Source organism: Bombina bombina, chromosome 5 (assembly GCF_027579735.1).
Source record: "Bombina bombina isolate aBomBom1 chromosome 5, aBomBom1.pri, whole genome shotgun sequence".
NCBI classification, from domain to species: domain Eukaryota; kingdom Metazoa; phylum Chordata; class Amphibia; order Anura; family Bombinatoridae; genus Bombina; species Bombina bombina.
Genome location: NC_069503.1, coordinates 849,544,180 through 849,566,024, shown reverse-complemented (window position 1 = coordinate 849,566,024; position 21,845 = coordinate 849,544,180). Strand labels below are relative to the sequence as shown.

Below are 21,845 nucleotides of genomic sequence, written 5' to 3'. Positions count from 1 at the left end.
TGTTGGGTGTTTAAAAAAAAAAAAAACTGCACTAAAAAGTGCCTTTTCATGGCTGTCTATGGGGACTGTGTGTTCGCTATAAATATATATATATATATATATATATATATATATACTTATATACATATACTTATGTGTTAATATGTGTATATACACATATTAACAAATAAATATTTATGTATATACATATATATTTACACTTTGCAGCCCATTGCTGCGCGACTTAACCCTTTCGCTGCTCCCATTGGAGCCTATGGAGTGCAAAGCTTTCGTGCAATGTCCGCATTGCAGACATCTTCAAATACCAGCACACAATTGCGTGTGCTGGTATTACGAGTGCAGCGCAAATATCGTGCTCTTAACAGTGCAATTTTGTGTTCCACTTGGAATCTCGCCCTTAATAAGGTTCTAAATTAAAATAATGATACCAAAAGTAATTTAGGTTGTGGTTTTGGAATTTGTGTTCTTTTTAAAAGTAAGTAGAATTTTGAGGTTAATATATTTGTGCCAACTTATTTTTTTTGCACAAAATGCATTGGGCTGAAGTTTCAACACAAATGACAAGACATTGTTTTGATTGGTAATTGTTTATTAAAAGAAAATAACTCTTTTTTCACATGATTCATATTGAGTTTACAGTTTGTAAAACATTGCAATTATATTATTAAACTTACTTTGCTCTTTTTGCAAATGAGCAAACCTAGAAAGGCATAGAAGTGGGCACGTGTCTTGAGCGCTATATTCCAACAGTTTTCCAACAATCCTTTTAACAATGTTATAGAACTTTAAATACTAGATGGCATCAGCTGTTACACAGTGTATAACATTTTAAAGGCATTGTTGCAAAACTGCCAATATATAAAACAAATGAATTACATTGAACTTTGAACCCGATTTCTGGGCAGGTTTTCAATGGATAAATATTTGTTATAGAGTTTTAAATTCTCTAAGGTGTCCAATTTTAGGAAAAAAATATGTCTATGTGATAAACTGTATTTGTAGGATAATTTATCCCTGATAACTATGTCTGCACAGACCTGTGACACGTTTCACATGTATGAGCTATGCTAGATATTGGAATTAAGAAATTATATAAATTGTTGGTAACTATGTGCTGAGGAGAAATGTCCATGCTTATTTACCATTTTGTTGTTGTTTGTTTGCTAATATGTTCTCAGTAACATTCCAAGAATATTATGACAAAAACATAAACACATTTTGAGTGAAAAATAAAGAATATCTGTTTTTAATGCCAATCTCTGGACATGTACATACATGGTAAATCATCTCTGGGAACAGATCATATCTAGGTAAAGGTGCATAGGGTGCAGATAAGGCATGCTAGAAAATTATGAGGCCACCTATACAGCACACCTATAAAAAAAAACTATAAAAAATACATCTGTATGAGAATAGAGAGGTTAAATTCACAGTTAAAACAATATGTATAGGGGAAATCAATGGCATTCAAGAAACCTGTATCAGTGCCCTCCTTGACTCCTCCCCCCTCCTGCTCAACCCTTGGTCATCAGGTCAAATGGAGTATGGTAAAGCTTCAAGTCGTAAGAAACAATGCCAATCAACACTGCCATTAAGTTCACCTGAGCGTACTGTCCCCAGGGTGTAGATCCATTTTGTTTCTAATTGTAGAAGCTTTTTCTTCCACCTGATGCTAGTGGGGGTACATGGTCAATCAACATGAAGCAATGGTCCATTACAGTGTGGTTCCTTTCCAGGAAATGCCTTGCTATTGATTGATCTGTCTTTTTTTTTAATCCAAAGCTGTTCTTATGGCACTCCTATGGTTTGCCATCCTTTTCTTAATGTCATTGTCCATTTTTCCTACATAGTACTTTCCACAACTACAATTTAGTAGGAAGACCACGTACTTCGTAGAACAGGTATGGTGGAATTTGATCTTAAACCTCTGGTTGGAATGTCGATGATGGAATGAGGTGCTTTTGGATAATTTAATTACAAGTTGTGCAGCTGACGCATCTGAAGCTTCCTGGTTTATGTGTCTTTAGCCATTTTTTTTTTATATAGGCATGTGTAGAGTCAGTAATTATCAGCAAGTCCTGTAGATTTTTTTTAGATCTTTTGTATGTAGCAGTTTTGCACCCTGGTACTTTACTCTTAAGCAAGTGGGAGTGCGCTTTATCTATTGCTTATATATACATACTGTATATATGTATATATATATATATATATATATATATATATACTGTATGTTTATATGTGTGTATTTATGTATTTATATGTGTATATATGTATTTACAGACATATATACATATATAAACACGTAAATATATATATATATATATATATATATATATATATATATACTGTATATACTGTATGTGCTTTGGAGACCTTTGCAGTTAAGTAGAAAACAACATGAAAAAGCCTATTTATGCAATATTAATTTTTAGTAAAGTGGTATATTGTGTATTTACTGTAAATATTTCACATTCCAATGTTCTGCACATAGAGGAATATGATTTATGTATTTCTAAATAGATATTCCTATATATATATCTGTGTGTATCTATACCTATATATAATCATGTGTATATATATAAACTTTGCGCCAACATGCAATTTTAATTTGTTTCACACCATGTTGGATATCAACAAATTGATACGTAACTTAACCCTTAAAAAACATTTTAGTGATATTGAGCAGGGTTCTATAGGAATGACACAAAATGGGGTTACTTCTGGTATGACTCCGCATTCAGTTTTGAATTTAAATTTTGAAGAGACATGTGATGTGATTGCCTTGGAGAACTTGGGGAGACAGGGAGATATTGTCGATGATAGAGATATAGTCAATAGCTTTAATGGCTTCAAGAATCCTTCTGAATTCTACCCAATTCATAGTAGGGGGTCTATTCTTGAAACCTTCTACCATAGAGTGGAAGCAGATTTAACTAGACTTTCTGAAACTATTCGATCAGGGAGTGTGGTTCAATCTAAGAGACATAATCTCAGTAAAACCGAGAAACAAGCATTGTTAGAATTACGTGAAAACCAAGATATAGTTATTCGCTCAGCGGATAAGGGGGGGTCAGTAGTTGTTATGAGTAGAGACAAGTACATTGAAGAAGCCTATAGACAACTTCATAATACTAACAACTATGAACCCCTCACTCGAGATCCCACCAATTTATACCAAAGGGAATTAATGTCACTTTTGGATGATGGGTTGGAAGATGGGCACCTTGATCAATCTACCTTTGACTATCTTTTGGTCCATAACCCTGTGGTGCCCATCTTCCACCACCTTCCAAAGGTGCACAAAACACTTACCAATGTAACAGGTCGCCCGATAGTGAGTGGGATAGGTTCCATGTTGGAACACCTATCCCAATGGCTTGATGCCATACTTAACCCCTTTGTCACGTCCTTATAAAGTTACTTAAAAGACACCAAAGACTTGGTTAATTTAATTGAGACATTACATTGGGATACTAACAATGTTTGGGTCACAGTAGATGTTACAGCCCTCTACTCGTCCATTCCACATGACCAAGGTATACAGGCTGTCTCATTTTTTCTCAAAAGTTATTCTAACTTTTCTACAAAATTTGTGGATTTTGTATTGAGGGTAGCATATTTTCTCTTGACACACAATTTTTTCAGATTCGAGGGCAAGTTCTATCTCCAGAAATGTGGGACAGCCATGGGGGCAAAATTTGCCCCCTCTTACGCCAACCTTTTTATGGGTTGGTGGGAGCTGTCCCACATCTATGGAGATAGAAATGCTTACAAGAATAGCATCGTCTTTTACAGACGTTATATCGATGACCTGCTATTTATTTGGCAGGGAGAAACCGAATCTGTGGATTTGTTTGTACAAGGTCTGAATAACAATTCGATGGGACTTGAATTTACATTTGAAAAACATGAAACCTGTATCAATTTTTTAGATCTCACTTTAATGCATAAAAGTAACGGACAGATAGTCAGTGATCTGTATAGGAAACCCATTACCAGAAATACAATTTTACATGCTAAGAGTTGTCACCCCAGGCATGTGCCTTTTGCTGTTGCTAAGGGACAGCTTATACGGATCAAAAGAAATTGTACAGAGGAAAAAGCCTATATAAAGCAAAGAACTGAAATGAAAGAGAGATTAAAACAAAGGGGTTATCCGAAGCATGTATTGGAGAGAGCACAAACACAAGTAGACAGACTTGATAGACAGACATTGTTACAACAGTCCAAAAACAAAAAATGTGTTTCCACTCAAAGTGACCAGGTTACTTTTGCAACTGAATACAGCGAAGAATATAGAAGTATATGCAAAATAGTGAAAAAACATTTTGCACTTCTAGTAGCTGATAACAAATTGACTAAATGTGTGGAACAAGGCTTACGCTGTTCCTACAGAAAGAGTAAGACCATAGGGAACTACTTGTCTCCCTCTGAACTTCCCAGTCCAGCTGATCCCCCAAGTGGGTCTTGGCTTAGACATAGGGGGATGTACAGGTGTGGCAAGTCCAGATGTAGACCGTGTGAATTTGCTACCCTCTCAAACAAATTTCAGTCAACAGTGACTGGAGAGGAGTTTAGCATTGATTCTTGCCTCAACTGTACATCCTCCTATGTCATTTATGTCCTGACTTGTATCCAATGTAACCTTCAATATGTGGGTCTCACCACGACAGATGTCAATACGAGGATAAGGAATCATCTTTCCTCTATTAAGACTGGTGAAGCAACCACACCCTTGGTGAAACATTTCAAAAACATACATAATAAAAATAATAACACATTAAGATGGCAAGCCATTGAATGGGTTAAACACCCTCCTAGAGGCGGTAATAGAGATGAGGCTTTGGGGAAACGCGAAATGTTTTGGATCTTTAGATTGCAAACACGCGTGCCCAAGGGCCTCAACTCAGAATATGACTTAATCAATTATTGGAAATAGATCAGGTTTATCATATCTGTGTCCACCTTTGGGCTGATTGTACATTCAGTCAATATTCAATACCAAATACAACTACAAATTTTAAAACATAAATACTAAAATGTGTTATACTCATTTTCACTAGTGTATACACGTACAGTCACATATGACTATTATTATTATGCTGAAATCTACACTTACGTCCTTCCATTTTAGTATCTATCATTTATATTTTCATTATTATTGTTTATTGATACCAACCAAAATAAGAGAGTTGTTTTGTATTGATTGACATTTCATTCATTTATCAGTTTACCCCCACTCATTTAACTGTGAATACCGGTTTAACAGTGTGTATGAACACTGCGCTGCATATAGAGATTGAGGGTGGATATCAACATATGCATTGGATATTTTAATAAAGGAAAAGTTTTATTTTAGCTCTACACGGAATTGAGCCTTTTCAATTTATTTATTATTATTATTTCCATGCTTATGATATTCCATTCCATATGCAGAATATTGTTCATTTTACCATGTTATATAGACTCGTAATTGTCCCAGTTTGACCATATATAAATGTATCAGCAATTGTATTGCTTCCTTTGCATTGCTCCCTTTGACTCGATTTATTTATTTACTTGATACATATTTACTAAGTATCACATAGATCTTAAGTTTAAAAGTTCATGTACATTACTCATGTAATTGTCCTTCAGGCTAAAATGTCTATAATTTAAGTATGCATTTTTGTAATTATGCAAAAACGATGTGCAAAGTTTTCTATGTATCTTTTTGGCAACTAACGGGTTAATTGTCTGAATTCACACACACTTAAAATGAAGGTTCATGATTGGTTTCTATTTGACCTATCATTGAACAGATGCCCCTTTAAATGCTTCACACGCTTGCATTACTCCAGCTACGACTACGGCATCAGGCCGAAACATGTTAGCCTATGCTTTCGTGTGAATATTCTTTTTATGTGTTTTGGTACCTCCTTATGCTTTTACCACAAGTGGAATCAAATAAAGACTTTTTGTGCTTTTAAATACCTCGCCTGGGATCAAGTTCTTTACCGTTGTCTATATATATATATATATATATATATATATACACAGTATCCCACAAAAGTGAGTACACCCCTCACATTTTTGTAAATATTTTATTATATATTTTCATGTGACAACACTGAAGAAATGATGCTTTGCTACAATGTAAAGTAGTGAGTTTACAGCCTGTATAACAGTGTAAATTCACTGTCCCCTCAAAATAACTGAACACACAGCAATTAATGTCTAAACCGTTGGCAACAAAAGTGAGTACACCCCTAAGTGGAAATGTCCAAATTGGGCCCAAAGTGTCAATATTTTGTGTGACTACCATTATTTTCCAGCATTGCCTTAAACCTCTTGGACATGGAGTTCACCAGAACTTCACAGGTTGCCACTGGAGTCCTCTTACACTTCTCCATGATGACATCACGCAGCTGGTGGATGTTAGCGACCTTGCGCTCCCCCACCTTCCGTGAGTGGTGTACTCAATTTTGTGGGATACTGTATATATAAAGGTATAGATATATATTTTGTACCAAAATACTATCAGATATATGTAGAAATATGTATTTATGAATAAATAGAACATACTTTTCTTTGTGAAGAACATTAGAATGTGAATTATTAATATTTTCATGTCTGGTTAGCACACTTGAAAATATGCAATCAAGTTTGCACGCAAGTAGGGTGTTCGTTTTTTCCACTTTTTTTGCTCCAATAACTTCTATGGGAGAATAGGTTATTAAACACCTGATATTCAAAGTTCTGCTTTCTACCCGTATCTGATTAGCACGCAAGCAAAAACAGTTTACTTTCAACTTGTAATACGAGCGCTAACAGAAACGTACAAAAAGCTGCTTGCACAGTTAACGCTCGAACAGGAGCTCCAATTGTAATCTGGCCCTAAATGGTTTTTAGTGTATATGTGAATCTACATTTAGAAATGATGTCTAAATCAGTATCTGTCTAGTCTCCTATAACTGATAAATGTATCAAACCACTGGTCACAAAGGGGTTAAACATGGGTAAGTGATGCACATCTAGAAGCACTGGTTGCAATAACTGTTCTTGTTTGTTTACGCCAGTGGCCAGCTACACAGATCTGACACAGAGAAACAAATTAGAACTGATTTGTTAAGGGGCCTAAGGTATGACTCACTTAGGTCCTCAGTAATTCTTGATCGCCTTTGAGTAAAAGAGCAAAACACTAGTCTCTGAAGCAAAGGGGAGAGCTGGTAGGCTAAGGATACAATGGAAATGATTTACTGTAGCAGTAAATCTGTAGGAGGTTAAAGAATTAGGACATTTAAATGCACTTAATAGTCAGATGTATACATGAGTAATTAAAACAGGTTCTTATCTTTTAACCGGGTATGAAGAGTGCATATTGAGTAGAACGGATCATTCATGTTTGCCAATATTAAAGGGACATAAAAGTCCTTACAGTATATAGTTATAGTTTGCAAATAATAGCCAATAGAAATTAAATGAAAGGAAAACCCTGGTTAGTCTTCTAGAAAATATTAGGTGCACTGTTGTATCTACTGCTTTTTGTTGTCTTATGCATATTCCCATGTATTACCCTTGTTTGGGCTCTAGATTGGGTGCATGTCCACAGTCAATGCTATTCACTGAGTAATGCACCTGAACTACCATACACAGGGCAATGGAGAATATCAGTGGTATTAGTGCCTTTTGGTATTATTAAGAAAATCAGTGCATGGGTTTTTAAGATAACTTGGTTACTTTAATTTCACATAACTCTAAACATTCAAATGAAATTGGATCTGGAATTGGAAGGTTGCTATTTAAAAAAAAAAAAAGAATTATAAATGTAATTCAGGGAAGGAAAAACACATCAAGGTGAAAGACAAATATAAAATACCTACAACCTTTATGTATTAGCAGTTAATATCTATAGTTACCACATCATTATCTCATTCACCTTCTGGCAACAAATTGCACATCAGTGTTGCCCAGTTCTTCAGTTATCCACCTGGCCAGGCTATTTGCTTGAGCTATGTGTCTGGCAATTAAAGCATGAAGATTTTGCTAATGGTTGAAAACATGTATCACAATAAATAACCAAGCAAGGCTTGCGCAGCTGTGATGGTTATTGCTTATCAGCAAGCATCATATATTTTGATTGAAAGGAAAGGGTATCTTTCTGTGCTTTAACAGAACCATTGATTCTTATGTTATTAACCAGCATATAAAGCTTGATTTATTATAATATTTCATATAGTCTAGTATCATTTAAATATATTTCCCTTTCCACATTTACAAATTATGGGCTAGCTTACTAGTGGTGCCCTAACTGTTGTGCACAAGCGATACCAGGGTTTCTGCGTGCGTCGGAAATATTGCACGTATTACAAGTTGAAAGTAAATGTGATCCAGAGACAGCACATTTTACCCTTGTCGTGTTAGTGCGACTGAAAACCTTGCCTAGAGGGTAGTGCGCTGAAAAAAATGTCACTAAACACAACATAAATACAGAAAATTACAGTTACACTCATATAAACACTATCTGATAAAAATTATTCACATTAATATTAATAAAAAAAAGTGTGTACAAATGTATATATTTATTAATAAAAATTACATTATGGTTTATGTGAGGAACATAGGAATATATAATATGCGTGTCACGCTTTAGGTGTAAAGTGGTTTCAGGGTAGTGCACATAAAGAATTGCTAACCTCAATGCATGTTATTGAAATATTAAATATAAAATGTTAAAAATGTAAATAAGTATTGCAAATTATACATACTGTAAAAAAAATCTAAATAATCTATATATAGATATATATATATATATATATATATATACTATATATATACTGTCGCTTGTTGGATCTAGCACTCACTGTCACATACCATCTGCCGGGGTGCACTTCCAAAGAAATGTTACACCTTGACTAGCAAGAAAGGCACTTTCCGTTATATCCTTAAATTGTTTAATAATTAAAAGTTTTTCGGGGTCGCCCCCATCCTCAGACTCACATAGAACATAAAAGTGACTTACATATAAGACCTCCCCATCAACGTGTAACTCTCGAGACCCACGGCATCCTCAATGCAAAACTGCGCATGCGCAAAAGAAACTATGGAGCCCCGGAGTGCCCAAAAACTAAAAATATCAAAACACCAACTTAAAAAAGCTTGGCAACCTTAACCAATCATATCACAGAGGATTATTGAATAGCGAAAATTCTATCGTCGACCTAACCTATCTACTGATTAGTATGTCATCTGGAGAACACTTACAGTGCGTTCAACAAATTCATAGAGATTCTAACACTTAATCACTGTAGATGTATTTGCATAAGTGCATTATCCCAATATTATAGTTGATATCCTACTGTCCAATATATAATTAATTTACATACCACTAAACTACAATTTTCATACAACCCATATCATAATATGTTAGAAGTTAATCTCTACTATGTCCTATTTTTATATATTATTTTTTTTCTTTTATATATATATAGAAATATTTATTTACAATGAAAATTACATTGTTCTGTATGTGAAGAACATTAGAATTTTAATATGAATAACTCTTGTATAGTTAGTGTGCGAGTGATAGTTAGGTTTTTTTCTTCTGCACTCTCTATTGACTTCTATAGGGAGAATACGTAAACGTGGTAGCGATATTTAACTTTTAATACTCAAGCTACCCAACGCGCGCAGCAAGCTTACTTCTAGCGAAGTTTGCGCTCAAGCGAAAGCACTAAATTGCGTGACATTTGTAATCTGGCCCTATATTTGAATCTACTACTCTTAGAGGGAGATGCTATCTCCCTGCGTAGTTTCCGGCTCGCCAGAAACTGTAGTTAAGAAGCAGCAGTCATAAGACCGCTGCTCCTTAACTCGTCCACCACCTTTTAGGTAGCGGACTGCAATCATCCCGATCAGATACGATCGGGATGATTGACACCCCCTGCTAGTGGCCGATTGGCCGCAAATGGGCAGGGGGCATAATTGCACAAGCATTTCTTGTGAAATGTGTGTGCAATGTTAAATGCAGTGTATAGCGAATATTGTGAATCATGTCCGCCCGGGGTTTGATAAATAGACCCCTAAATCTCTTACTATCTTCTTCTCTTAATCTGGTATTAATACAAATTCTAGTGTGTTAAGCTTTAATCCGTTAATATATCAGGTAGATATGTTTTGTATTTACAAGCCTATTTAATCACAATTCTTCAATATGCTTTAAGCCATCTGCGTATTTTTTGTGGTTGTTTAAAAGAAAATGCAAAAGAATATGCATCTTTTTATTCAAGTAAATTGATGCATATGCTTGATTTAAATGTGTTGCTTGAAAACCATACAAATGTTTATATCTTTGAAAACCACATGAAATACTAGGTTATAAAAATATGTTAAATTGCTCCTTTTTATGCTTCAGGTATATATAATTGTTGTTGCTGGGCATTCATATGAAGAATCAGGGGCATTGATAAACGTTTTAGCTATTTTTGCCCCAATGCATACACTGGAGTTTACCATCAAGTAGATATGGGATTATTGTTTTAGCGTGGGAATTAGCTTGAGTGCTTGATTTTTTTTTTTTATTTTTTTTTTATTTTTTTTTGGGGGGGGGGTTAAATAGCCATTTGTGACATACGTGACAACATATGCCTGCTATTTTTTTATATTTCCCACAACTTTGTATAGATGCACATATTTCAGGCAAATTTGTCAATGCTCTGATTATGAATAGCGCTATATACCTCCTGCCTTTCATGTTAAGTCCATTAAAAATGGCATTAAATGCTGTTATTTCATTGCTACATTTAATTATGTTTTTTTTTAAATATATATCACTTCCTATTAGTTGCAAAATAAACTTGAATTAACTTTTTTTCATACAAAATATTTTTAGCATAACAAGTGTTGCATTTTGTTGCTTTACATTTTATCATTTTGTTATTAATCTTGCTTGTAATATCCATTTATCAGCTCTGCTAACCTTGAACAAAATGTTTTGTAATGTGTTCTACTGATTTGTTTACCCATGACACCTTATAATTGATACCCAGAGCAGTATACAAAGTGATTTCATATACATATGGGATGTTGTTATAAGATTATTTGAATTTAGTAATACTATCTCATCTGTTTTTCCTAAATTCTATCCAGATACTGCAGTTTACATACCTTTAACTTAAAGGGACAAGATACCTAAATGTTGAAGCACATGAAAGTGATGCAGCATAGCTGTAAAAAGCTAAATAGAAAATATCACCTGAACATCTCTATGTAAAAAAGGAAGATATTTTACCTCAAATGTCATAAGTATTCACACAGAGGGGGCTAGTTATCAAGCCGTCTACTTTTCTGGCTTCGCCGGCCCAATACGTCCGCCTAAGCTCGCCTACCTTCGCCGCCGCGGACCTTGAATACGTTCGCCTAAGTTATCAAATAAAGCTGTCAAAAAGCCGCGGGGCGATGAGCAGCGGACTGTGACAGTTATCACTCATCCGATCTCGCTGCCCTTCGGCTTTTTCCCAGCTTTATTGCTAGCCTGTCACTAAGCACTCACACTAAACTGCACTGTTCTACCCCCTATACCGGCGCCCCCGGAGCCCCCCGCAACTAAATAAAGTTATTAACCCCTAAACCGCCGCTCCTAGACCCCACCGCAACTATTAAAAATGTAGTAACCCCTAAACCGCCGCTCCCGGACACAGCCGCCACCTACATTATACCCAGTAACCCCTATCCTGCCCCCCCTATACCGCCGCCCTCTATAATAAAGTTATTAACCCCTATCCTGCTGATCCCGCACCTCTCCGCAACTAAATAAATAGTTTAACCCCTAAACCGCCGCTCCATGAACCCGCCGCAACCTATAATAAATTTATTAACCCCTATCCTGCCCCCCACTACGCCGCCGCCACTGTAATAAAATGATTAACCCCTAAACCTAAGTCTAACCCTAACCATAACGCCCCCCTAACTTAAATATTAATTAAATACATCTAAATAAATTAACTCTTATTAACTAAATGAATCCTATTTAAAACTAAATACTTACTTATAAAATAAACCCTAATATAGCTACAATATAAATAATAATTATATTCTAGCTATCTTAGGATTTATATTTATTTTACAGGTACCTTTCAATTTATTTTAACCATGTACAATAACTATTAAATAGTTATTAACTATTTAATAGCTTACCTAGCTAAAATAAAGAGAAATTTACCTGTAAAATAAAAAATAACCTAAGTTACAATTACACCTAACACTACACTATACTTTAATAAATTATTCCTATTTAAAACTAAATACTTACCTGTAAAATAAACCCTAAGATAGCTACAATGTAATTAATAATTACATTGTAGCTATTTTAGGATTTATATTTATTTTACAGGTAACTTTGTATTTATTTTAGCTAGTTAGAATAGTTATTAAATAGTTATTAACTATTTAATAACTACCTAGCTAAAAGAAATACAAAATTACCTGTAAAATAAATCCTAACTTAAGTTACAATTAAACCTAATACTACACTATCATTAAATTAACTAAATAAACTACCTACAAATAACTACAATGAAATACAATTACATAAACTAACTAAAGTACAAAAAATAAAAAAAGCTAAGTTACAAAAAATAAAAAATTAAGTTACAAACATGTTAAAAATATTACAACAATTTTAAGCTACTTACACCTAATCTAAGCCCCCTAATAAAATAACAAACCCCCCCAAAATAAAAAAAATCCCTACCCTATTCTAAATTACATAAATTTCAAAGCTCTTTTACCTTACCAGCCCTTAAAAGGGCCATTTGTGGGGGCATGCCCCAAAAAGTTCAGCTCTTTTGCCTGTAAAAGAAAAATACAACCCCCCCCAACATTAAAACCCACCACCCACATACCCCTAATCTAACCCAAACCCCCCTTACAAAAACCTAACACTAATCCCCTGAAGATCATCCTACCTTGAGTCGTCTTCACTCAACCGAGCCACCGATGGAACTGAAGAGGACATCCGGAGCGGAAGAAGTTAATCCTCCAAGCGGCGCTGAAGAAATCTTCCATCCGATGAAGTCATCATCCAGGCGGCGCTGAAGAAGTCTTCGATCCGGCCGATGTCATCTTCAAAGAGGCGCTGAAGAGGTCTTCTATCCGGGCGAAGTCATCTTCCAAGCCGGGTCTTGAATCTTCCTTCCGCCGACGCGGAACCACCTTCTTCACCGACGGACTACGACGAATGACGGCTCCTTTAAGGGACGTCATCCAAGATGGCGTCCCCTCAATTCCGATTGGCTGATAGGATTCTATCAGCCAATCGGAATTAAGGTAGGAAAATCTGATTGGCTGATGGAATCAGCCAATCAGATTGAGCTCGCATTCTATTGGCTGTTCCGATCAGCCAATAGAATGCGAGCTCAATCTGATTGGCTGATTGGATCAGCCAATCGGATTGAACTTGAATCTGATTGGCTGATTCCATCAGCCAATCAGATTTTCCTACCTTAATTCCGATTGGCTGATAGAATCCTATCAGCCAATCGGAATTGAGGGGACGCCATCTTGGATGACGTCCCTTAAAGGAGCCGTCATTCGTCGTAGTCCGTCGGTGAAGAAGGTGGTTCCGCGTCGGCGGAAGGAAGATTCAAGACCCGGCTTGGAAGATGACTTCGCCCGGATAGAAGACCTCTTCAGCGCCTCTTTGAAGATGACATCGGCCGGATCGAAGACTTCTTCAGCGCCGCCTGGATGATGACTTCATCGGATGGAAGATTTCTTCAGCGCCGCTTGGAGGATTAACTTCTTCCGCTCCGGATGTCCTCTTCAGTTCCATCGGTGGCTCGGTTGAGTGAAGACGACTCAAGGTAGGATGATCTTCAGGGGATTAGTGTTAGGTTTTTGTAAGGGGGGTTTGGGTTAGATTAGGGGTATGTGGGTGGTGGGTTTTAATGTTGGGGGGGGGTTGTATTTTTCTTTTACAGGCAAAAGAGCTGAACTTTTTGGGGCATGCCCCCACAAATGGCCCTTTTAAGGGCTGGTAAGGTAAAAGAGCTTTGAAATTTATGTAATTTAGAATAGGGTAGGGATTTTTTTTATTTTGGGGGGGTTTGTTATTTTATTAGGGGGCTTAGATTAGGTGTAAGTAGCTTAAAATTGTTGTAATATTTTTAACATGTTTGTAACTTAATTTTTTATTTTTTGTAACTTAGCTTTTTTTATTTTTTGTACTTTAGTTAGTTTATGTAATTGTATTTCATTGTAGTTCTTTGTAGGTAGTTTATTTAGTTAATTTAATGATAGTGTAGTATTAGGTTTAATTGTAACTTAAGTTAGGATTTATTTTACAGGTAATTTTGTATTTCTTTTAGCTAGGTAGTTATTAAATAGTTAATAACTATTTAATAACTATTCTAACTAGCTAAAATAAATACAAAGTTACCTGTAAAATAAATATAAATCCTAAGATAGCTATAATATAATTATGAATTACATTGTAGCTATCTTAGGGTTTATTTTACAGGTAAGTATTTATTTTTAAATAGGAATAATTTATTAAAGTATAGTGTAGTGTTAGGTGTAATTGTAACTTAGGTTAGGATTTATTTCACAGGTACATTTCTCTTTATTTTAGCTAGGTAAGCTATTAAATAGTTAATAACTATTTAATAGTTATTGTACATGGTTAAAATAAATTGAAAGGTACCTGTAAAATAAAAATAAATCCTAAGATAGCTAGAATATAATTATTATTTATATTGTAGCTATATTAGGGTTTATTTTAAAGGTAAGTATTTAGTTTTAAATAGGATTCATTTAGTTAATAAGAGTTAATTTATTTAGATTTATTTAATTAATATTTAAGTTAGGGGGCGTTAGGGTTAGGGTTAGGTTTAGGGGTTAATACATTTATTATAGTTGCGGTGGGCTCCGGGAGCGGCGGTTTAGGGGTTAATATGTATATAGTAGCTTGCGGTGGGCTCCGGGAGCAGCGGTTTAGGGGGTAATAACTTTATGTAGTTGCGGCGGTGTAGGGGGGGTCAGATTAGGGGTGTTTAGACTCGGGGTACATGTTAGGGTGTTAGGTGTAGACAGCTCCCATAGGAATCAATGGGATGTCTGTCAGCAGCGAACTTGTACTTTCGCTATGGTCAGACTCCCATTGATTCCTATGGGATCCGCCGCCTCCAGGCTGGCGCTTTGAAAACCAGGTACGCTGGGCCGTAAAAGTGCCGAGCGTACCTGCTAGTTTTTTGATAGCTAGCAAAAGTAGTGAGAATGTGCCGCACTTGTGTGCGGAACATCTGGAGTGACGTAAGAATCGATCTGTGTCGGACTGAGTCCGGCGGATCGAAGCTTACGTCACAAAATTCTACTTTTGCCGGTCTCGAGCCTTTGATAACTAAGGCGTATCAGCCTCGCCACAAATACGCTGCGGAATACGCAGCGTATTTGAGGTTGACGGCTTGATAACTACCCCCCAGAGACTTTAATCAGCCAGTCAGGATGCTTGTCCCAGGATTTGCTAGAGAGTGTGCATCTGTCATGTGAAGGCACGGTCATGTTGTTTTCCTATTCAGTTTAAGGATGTTTTATGAAATCTCTGTAGATCTCAGTGAAATCTCATGAGATCACAGCAAAGGCAAAGTGATACTTCAGCACTGCTGATGCTGATTGGCTATTATTATTTTTTTTATCAATTTGCAGCTGGACAACAGCTAGAGTATAACTGTTTACACATCACTTACTTTGGTGATCTGAAGAAATTCTGAGGTAAAATATCTTCCTTTTTTACACAGAGATTCTCAGGTGATATTTCAAGTGATTTAGCATATGAGTACTATGTCCCTTTAATAAATTATAATGCGTTATTTGGCTGGTGATGCCCTAGCTTATACTGATATCATCAATTAAAGTTACTGCTGCAATTTGAACATATTAATCTCTGAGGTTTCATGATCTCACTGAGAATTGGTTTCTGGGTCCCTGTTGTAAGAATGGTTAGATTAACTACAATTGGGGAATCACACCTAACAGTGAAACACTATTTCACAGTGTGACTTGACAGCTTGGTTTATGCAAAACATATTTCTAGTTTGTGCTCTTTTACATGATTCCATCTTTTTAGTTTTACCTTTTGTCCCTATACATATCTATAAATAGCTATCACATAGAAAGGGTATCTAAATGGAATGTTTCATAAGCTGACATGCTTGTCCCTTTTGTGTAAAATGTATACGCGAATCGTTAGCTTCAATGGGCCCCATTTATCAAAACCCAGATGAATAAAGTTCACTTTCGCAAAGCTATCCACCCGGGATCGCAGAAAGTGGCTAGCAAAATGTTGCCTGATTATTCACATCTGCCCCCTGCTCATGCTATAACCCAATGGCGAGGAAGTAGGGACTGTCAATCACCCCAGGTGAACTTGTCTGGGGTGTCTTTAATCCGCCAGCTAAGCGCTGATGTACAGGTTTGGAAGCAGCAGTTTATCAACCTTCTTCTTAAATATTGGCCTTCAGGTAAAGGGCGTATGCAGCTTGATAAATGGAGCCAAATGTGCTTAACCTTCTTTGGTTAATTTTGTTCACAATTTTTTTTTTCTGATGCTAGGTTGAAATATGCCAAACTTTAAAATTGTTCTTAAGTATTTGGAAAATCTTATATGGAACTGTGCACAGGAAAGCCCTTAAAAATCTCAATTAGAAAGTATAATTTAATAGAGCATGTATTGAACCAAATTCATCGATTAATGCAGATGATATAGCACTTTCATTGATTCAAAGCAAACGATTTAGAGCTAAGAGTTTTAAGCCAAAAAGCTGCTACAAAACTCAGTTTAATGCTGTCCTTGAGAATTCCTTCACAAAGAAATTCTTTGTAATGCTCAGGGAGCAGACAGAATGCGGTATATGTCAGTCAGATCCCAGAGGATTTTATTTTGTACTCTTATAGCAGTTATGAGGCTACATTATATCCAAGGAGTAATTTTCCTTAGGGGTGCCCGACTCACTTTGTGTCAATATTACAACATTTTAAGTCACGTACTGTATATGCTTCTGGGAACTGAGCAGGAGCCAGCCAGACTCATAATGGTCTGCATTCATTAATAAAGGCAGAGGCTTCTGTCCCTGCATTGCCCACAACAGGGATGCCTATCTAGTCTGATGGGACCAGTACACACACATTTAAAGAGTGCTTTATTCTGAGTGGGCAGGAGATGAAATACAGGACTTGCAGGCATTTCCAAAATCAGCTATATGCCTGAGCATAGGGATGACCTTAAAGGGTCAGAGTAGAATTCAGGTCAAAAGACTTATTATCCGGACTGTTGGAAACCAATTGCTTTTGTAAGTAGAAAGAAAAAGAAAAAGTGCTTAAAGGCAGACAGTATTGTGAATTTCTCTTGTTTCTAAAGATGTAGTGCAGCATGTACATAGCAAAGAAAAACTACCTGCTACATACAAATGATTTAACCCCTTATCAGACTGGAGCCTCCAATATAAATTGTACAGTAATTAGTTAATCATTAATGATGGAATTCTTCCTTTAGTGTTGTTAATCTGCAGAATAAAATAACATACTGCTGTGCTACTGTCACCATCTGTTGAAAGAATTATGTATATCATGTTTTCTTTCTCATTCTAGCTACGGACACCCAAAAGGAACAATAATGCATACAGCATCTGTTCTTTAGGGTTTAACCTTTTACGTTTATTTTAATACAACAAATGTTTTAATTAGATATAAAAGTGGCTTCTGTGGTAGATTTGCTGTAATATTTTTCTAATTGTTCTTGCTTTAATGCTTTTTGATGCAGAAGTTAATATATAAATGCATCACTGGGTTTCAGAAAACATTAAAAACATACCTTCAAATAAACGAAATCATTTTCATTTTTACACATGGATGCTCTCTAAATCCCTGCTATATAGGAGTTATATAGGTTTTGTGTTACACTCAGTGCAGTCATTTCTTTATATCCTGGTAAATTGTATCTCGCAATGAGAATACATATTATGTTTTACTTCCATCGAAATAGTTTTTTTGTTAGTTTTATTTAGTTTTTTTTTAACTAGAATATACAAATCTTTTTTATGTTCAATGCTTCAGTATTAAAGGTGAAGACAGGTTTTTCTGATCGCCATCAACTTATTGTCATTGGCACATTTATCTTACAGGGTCACAGTGCATGATAGGAACTGATATATTTGCATGTGCTCAGGGCCATTGTCACTCTATGAATGGTCGCATAAAGTGGCATGATATTTTCCAACTGAGATCCTTTCATATGACAGATAATATTTAAAGGGAGAAAACAGGAAGCCCCTCAGCAGATGTTTCCTTTGCTAGAAAAGAAGCCTTTGCAGACTGAACATCTAAAGGAGTAATTAATTACAAGTGGAGCATAAATATGGTAGCGCTATGGTGCTCCCATGTTTTTACTTCCATATTCCAATTTGATAGTAAAATGTTAGTGCTTGCGTGATAGCCTAACATCTGAAGGTCGGACAGTGCAGCCCCACAAAATCCCTCAACTCATAGACTTCTATTGGGTGCGCTACAAAACTCAGGTCTGGTTTTTGCTCGAACATGTGCTAAAAAAAGAAGAAATAGTTTAAGTTCTTCACACAATTATATTTTACTTTAAATCTATTTTATTAGTAAAACATGTGTTAAAAGTTGTATATTGTATATGACTGTGAAGTGCTCAAAGGTGTGTGTGTGTGTATATATATATAGACATATATATGTGTTGCCCTATTATGTGTTGCGCTGTTACTTATCATTTGTGATATGAGCGCTAATATTCTCATAACTTTTTTACCATTCACTTTTAATACCAGATCTTGCTTTATTCTTAGCCCATCCTGTGCTAAGAGTAGTGTTCCACTTGTAATCCAGGACTCTGGATTATAGATAAAGCACTTTATGTCAAATGTAAGGTCTGCCCTCCAGTTATTCCTGTTTCCCCAGTTATATATTTGTGTTTGAAACATAAAGTTATTTTCCAGTTTCCATTTAACCCAAAGTTGCTTATATGTAGCCAGTGGTAGTTTAGGAGGAGTTAGGCAAGATTACAGTGAATCACTCACAACGTCTTTACCTCTCCATATTTGTAGCACAAAATATTTGTAGCACACAATTTGCTCATTATTGTATTTTTTGGAATATTCAATATCTTTGTGTTTAGGTCTCTGTGTAGGCTTGTACAAATATGTGCATGTGTATGCAATCTTGCCCAATATATATATATATATATATATATATATATATATATATATATATATATATATATATATATATAGAGAGAGAGAGAGAGAGAGAGAGAGAGAGAGAGAGAGAGAGAGTTTTTAATTTTGTTCTTAATAATCACATTTTTAAAATTGAAGGTAAAAAAAGTACAACATGACCCCTGTTGTATAAGACAAGACCTGTGTATTTGGATCATTCCTTAGGATCTGAATGTGGAGAAAGGCGGCTGCTCGTTGCATTTGGCTTTTTTTGGAGCCAGTTTATTTGAAAGTGCAACAAACTAAGATCTAGATTTTAGTCTGTTTAAGTTTCACAAGCATAAATCCAAATCTGAAAAGAGCCAAATGCCCAGAGCTGCTGACTTATTCCGCATCCTGACAAAGGATCCGAATGCACATATCTAGATAAGACTCTGGAAATATGCTACTGGAAGCCTGTAGTACTGATAGTCACATGTTTAATTTACAGCTATATTCTTATGTGTTAATTTGATGTGTACCATGCTATAATGTATAATATATCTTTGCCATATAAGAAAAATAATCAATCTCTGTTTTGTTTCCTTTTAGAACCACACAATGACCCAACATAGCAGTTAGTGAAAACCTGACTTTGGTGGAAGAAATCTGTTGATACAAAAAGGGAACATGTTTTATTATTTGCACGAAACTTTGATTGTTTATGAATATTAATCAAAAAATCATTGTATATTACCATACAACTTGTATTATTGGAACTGTTGGATGTTCATGTGTTTGGACTTTTGAGCACCGGATAAAATTCTTGTATATAAATGTTGCACATGTAATATGTTGTTCAATACTAAAACTGTCTTATAAAAAAAAACAAAAAAACAACAGCTGACTTGGGCCCTATTCATGTAAAGAAGATGAAAATCTGCCGGGGAAGAGGCTTAGCAAAATCTACTTTCTATAAAGGAAGAGCAAGAAAATTTGTTGCAATAATATTAGCTGTATTCTGCCATTCTTTTTAAATTATCTAGGTTTAATAAGCCTACTTTACTACAAAAACAGCTGTATTGAAAACTTTTATATATATATATATATATATATATATATATATATATATATACTTAATGCAACTAAGGAGTCTTAAACAGAGGAGCCGTTCAAACCACATAGAAAAAAAAAATATCTTGAATAAGGCCCATATATATATTTGTAAGCCTTGCGGTATGACAGATAGCATTACCATATATGCAATAGTTGTTATGTAGATTGTCCAGAAAACTTTTCTTCTGGAAACCATTTGAAGCTTTTTTTTGTGTGTTCAAACTTTTTCTTAATGATTTCACACAGCCAAATTCTTGAATCTGTTAAACTAACCTGTATGTAACTGTTATTAATGTTTACTCTGCGGTCTGAATCTGGAGATTACTGGAATTGTTTTCCAAGAGAAAATAAATTCAATTTAGCATTATGTGTAAGCGTTTTTCATTTTCTAGTTAGAGCTAAGAAAATGTTATCTGCAGCATGCTTTGTAAATGAAACATGTACAGAAGATATTGTTCAAGATATTATTCCTCCTCTGCTATGCTTTGCCACACTGATAAAATTATACCTGCTGATATGAAGCATTGAAAACTATCATGTATTTATAAGTTCCGTTTATCTGCAATTTCAGGTAACAGCCAAATCCGTAACTGTTATAAATCAAACGCTAGTAAAATGTAGAAGTAAAATATTAGCATCTGCTTATTTGAAACAAATTTTAGTGCTTTTCGTACGTGTGAACAGTGCTTTTGAAATTGTTAAACCATCTGTACTGGTGGCTGTTCAAAAAAAAAAGAAATATATATATATATATATATTTTATTGTTCGGCATTTCATTTGAAAAATATAAACAATATATACTATTCTTGCTACCATATATTTTCTAAAGAATGAAAAACAGATACGTGACCAGCGCCTAATATGGAAACACACACTCCAACTAGTTGAAGGGATCTCACAAATCCCCAAAGAACAACTGGAAAAATAAAAAATAAAGTACTAGGGAGCGCTCCCACCGGGAGCTAAAGTGCTAGTTGGCAAAAGGTTAAAACAGTCCTACAAACCAATGTAGAAGATAAACCGCAATGGCTAAGGACAAAAGACAAATATATTAGTAACAGAATGGTGCTGGTTACAAATCAATAAATAAATATAATTAATAGGATATTAATAAGATTTATTTTACAAATGATAAGGTCGACCTTATAACAGAATAAATAACAAGCAATAATATAAATGCACAATAAAAACAATTATACTTTATATATAACAAGATAAAAAGGATATAACCAATCCAATGCCACCGTCTGTATGTCCAGACGAACGATTGTAAAGTTCCCAAACAAGTTCTTTAAAAAATGGAATGGAAGCCAAAATACAATGCTCCTTGTGTGATCTAAACAAACAATTTCTTCCTGTGTATGGATGATAGATATTTCTTTCAGTGTAGTAATACAGACCACAAAAGAAAAAACAATCCGTACTCACAGTATAAATTGCTTTAGCCGGCGTCCAAACACGCTGTCAGGTGTAATCCTTCTGCAGAATCTTTTAGGCATCCGCTCTGTCCTGAACTCCGAAGGGGACTACAGAAACCCAAA

At 35.3% G+C, this 21,845-nt stretch overlaps 1 protein-coding gene across 3 annotated transcripts in view; it reads left to right on the top strand.

Annotated features, from left to right (window-relative positions):
* Positions 1-20,670, top strand: part of ZNF521 (zinc finger protein 521) — a 577,602-nt gene extending 556,932 nt beyond the window's left edge. For all 3 annotated transcript variants that reach the window (XM_053714990.1, XM_053714988.1, XM_053714989.1), the window contains one exon: positions 19,800-20,670. In XM_053714990.1, coding sequence (XP_053570965.1) covers positions 19,800-19,829 — 30 coding nt within the window. In that variant the 3' untranslated portion in view covers positions 19,830-20,670. The remainder of the gene's footprint in view (positions 1-19,799) is intronic.
* Positions 20,671-21,845: the final 1,175 nt, after the last annotated feature.